General features: G+C 49.8%; 1 protein-coding gene across 1 annotated transcript in view; it reads left to right on the forward strand.

Annotated features, from left to right (window-relative positions):
- The first annotated feature begins 1,371 nt into the window (after positions 1–1,371).
- Positions 1,372–3,266, forward strand: part of TMED2 (transmembrane p24 trafficking protein 2) — a 5,339-nt gene continuing 3,444 nt past the window's right edge. The window contains exon 1 of the mRNA XM_015567245.1: positions 1,372–1,571. Within this exon, the coding sequence (XP_015422731.1) occupies positions 1,454–1,571 (118 nt within the window). The 5' untranslated portion in view covers positions 1,372–1,453. The remainder of the gene's footprint in view (positions 1,572–3,266) is intronic.

The raw sequence follows: 3,266 nt of genomic DNA on the forward strand, positions 1-3,266 counted from the left end.
CTTTCCCCGGAAACGGCCCGAGTGTCCGACCCGCCGGTGCCCGCCTCCCCGGGACGTGCCGTGAAGCCCCTCCGCCCGGGACGGAGGCGGCGATGGGCCCCGCATGGTAAGGGGAGCGATTGCAGCGAAGTATCTGGAGAAACGGGAGGTTAAGAAACCAGCCCCCAAACGGATATACTTTTTCCTCTTTTTAAACCGAGGGAATGACTCCCCCCTAACTTTTTTTTGGGGGGGTCACATGGAGTTAATGTTCACATTCACCCGTGGGCATGAACTTACTCGGGTGGAAGGGTTTCCCACGTGGCAGCGAGTGAGGGAGTCGGGCGCAGAGGACGCCGTGCACGCGAAGCCCGGGCAGAAGGGCCGCTGGAGGAGCGACTGGACGTGACCGGGGTCAGCTGTTCCGTCCCCGGCGGGCAGCGGAGGGCCTTGTGGGAGGGAGCGAGGTGAGCCAGGCCAGCCCCCTGGTCCCGGCTGGTGAGAGCCCGGCCTCCTGATGTCCATCGAGGCCAGCGACGGCGAACCCTCTGAGCTCGGCGTGTCCGCATTTTGAAAAACCCTAACTTCACTCTGGTGCCGTGTCACACATAGAAATGTTTTGATCTCTGCAACCACAGTAACACAAAGATGTATATTTTTGATGTTTATTTTATATAGTTAAATGCCATTTCACAAAGAAAAATCAACCAAAAAAACGAGTTCGCGTGTCGCCTCTGACAGGCGTGTCATAGGTTCGCCATCACTGCTCTAGTCCTTCCCGGGGCCTCAGGCCCCTCAGGTAACGCGGGTGCCTCCACCGGTTGGAAGTGATAACCAGGGAACCCAGGGATGCCCTTGCTCGGAAGTCTTAGTTTTAAAGAGGCTTCTTGCTTAAAAAAAAAGTACATGTTTTTTATTGATTTCAGGCGAAAGGAGAGGGAGAGAGAGAAACATCAGTGATGAGAGAGAATCGTGGGTTGGCTGCCTCCTGCACGTCCCACACCGGGGATCGAACCCAAAACCCGGTCAGGGCAGGTCGCACTGTGACCTCCTGGTTTATGGGTCGCCCCTCACCCACAGCCACGCCGGCCGGTGAGGCTTCTCGCCTCCGTGTTAGTGGCTGTGTGTGTGGGTGGGTGGGGGAGGCAGCAGGCCACGTAGACACGGGGTGTCAGGTGCGTTTCTCGTTCGGAGGGGTTTGCTTTAGGTTGAAGTAGACAAACGTAGTCAGCGTTGACAGGGGATCAGATACACAGCCTGCTTCCTGGCCGGAGCCCGGTGGGTGGGGCTAAGTGAAGACTGCATTTTGAAATTTACGTTTCCTCAGCCAACATTTCCGCACTTTCACGTTTCTAATTTGACATCTTTCCTGACATCTGCGTTTCTCTCCTGCCTCCAGATTACAGGGCCTGATAATAAAGGAATATACAAAGGAGACCGGGAATCCAGTGGGAAATACACATTTGCTGCTCACATGGACGGAACATACAAGTTTTGCTTTAGCAACAGGATGTCCACCATGACCCCAAAGATAGTGATGTTCACCATTGATATCGGGGAGGCCCCCAAAGGACAAGACATGGAAACAGAAGGTGAGACGGGCCCTCGGGAGCGGGTGCCCCCTCCCAGGAGAGAATATTAATTCTGCTCACTTTTATCATCGAATGGAGTATTTATTTTGATTTCTTATTCTAGTTTCACCCACTGTCCATTTTCCTCCCAGCCCCCCTGCCTCTTGTGTCATCGTGTCTTTAAAGTCAGAAACCTTTTGTGAAACACACTTGTTTACCCAGACCTCCCAATTCACAGAAAGCCGTTTCCGAAGTTCGTGTTTCTGTTGTAGCTCTGTACAGCGGCCCGGCAGCAGCCTGCACTCTGTGCTGTGGGCGTGCCGTTACCTGGGTCTGCGGGTGCTTGTTCTTGAATTTGCCCATCCTGACCTTCCTCTTCGTTTGCTCATTTGTGAACATGAACAGTTTGGCTAAACATTTTGTTTTATTTTTTGTGTGTCCATATGTTAAATGTTCCTTTAGGTGGTGGAGATTCCTGGGATGGTAGGTGGATTGCTTTTGGACAGCAGCCTGCCTTTTGCACATGTTTGCTCGCTGTTCCCTAATTCTGCTTTCCTTCTTTCTAACCTCGGTTTGTTGGCATGAGTGTTTTTTGTCTTAATGAAACAACAACAACCCTACACCTAATTAGAGTGATTGTTTTTTGTGGGTTTTATTTGGTTGACAGGAGATACAGGTTAGGTCACTTTAAATTAATATCACTGGAAAATAGCCATGGACATTTTAGTGGCACTGTTTGTTTCTTTTAAGTGAATGTGAAGGGTGGACATATTCGACTATAATTGGACAAGTAAGTCTTAAACATAGTTAATAGCAAGCGGTCCTATTGACTTTGTCGGAAGTATTTTATAGCCTTGTTTTAATGATTATTAAAGCTTTCTAACTTGAAACTTGGTTGGATATGAAATACAGTTGTAAGAGCTATGTCTAGATTTTGTGACAAAAGTTCTATTCATTCCTCAGCTGACCCGCACTGAGCCCTAAATTGATTCTTCTGGATGAATTGTTTACCAGGAGCCAGCACATTAGCGCTGGGGGGAGGGGCTGTTAACACTGCAGGTGAGGGTTCTTGGAAAGGAGCAGGCCCCGCATTTTATACTATGGCCCTGATAACGTTTGTTGTAGGTACTGAGCAGACAGTAGAGTGATTATATCCTAAAGAAGTGGCTAGGTTTTGAAGTCTCTGAACTTAGAGACTCATACTACTTAGTAATTCCTGCACTTGCTTTTCAGGGCCATTTACAGGGTAGGATTTGGCTAATTTTCAAGAAGAATTGGGAGTTTGAAGGGCTTTGTGTTTGTTTGTTTTCTGGAAATTATTCCTTTCTAAGTAGTTAGAAGCCGTTGGCTGATGAATGTGAATATTGAATTAGTCTCTAAATAATCCTTAACACAATATTTAAAATTCTTGCTTTTGCTTGTTAATGGCAACGAATGGCAGCTGTCAAGCCTTCCTCTAACGCAGTGGTTCCCACTCAGGATGATTTTTGCCCCCAAGGGCCCCTTGGCGATATCAGGAGCCAGTTGGACTCACATGGCTGGTGGGTGCACTGGCAGCTGCTCACAGCAGAATTACCTGGTCCCCAGTGTCGCCAGTTCCGCCTCGAGGAACCCTGCGCTTCGGAGGGAACCGAGCGAGGGGTCTGAGTGGCAGCCCAGCACGGACAGTGGCGGGCCCTGGGCTTCCTCAGGACACGCAGGGTCCTCCGTGGCGCT

The sequence above is a fragment of the Myotis davidii genome, unplaced genomic scaffold (genome assembly GCF_000327345.1).
Source record: "Myotis davidii unplaced genomic scaffold, ASM32734v1 scaffold43, whole genome shotgun sequence".
In the NCBI taxonomy this organism is placed as follows: Eukaryota; Metazoa; Chordata; class Mammalia; order Chiroptera; family Vespertilionidae; genus Myotis; species Myotis davidii.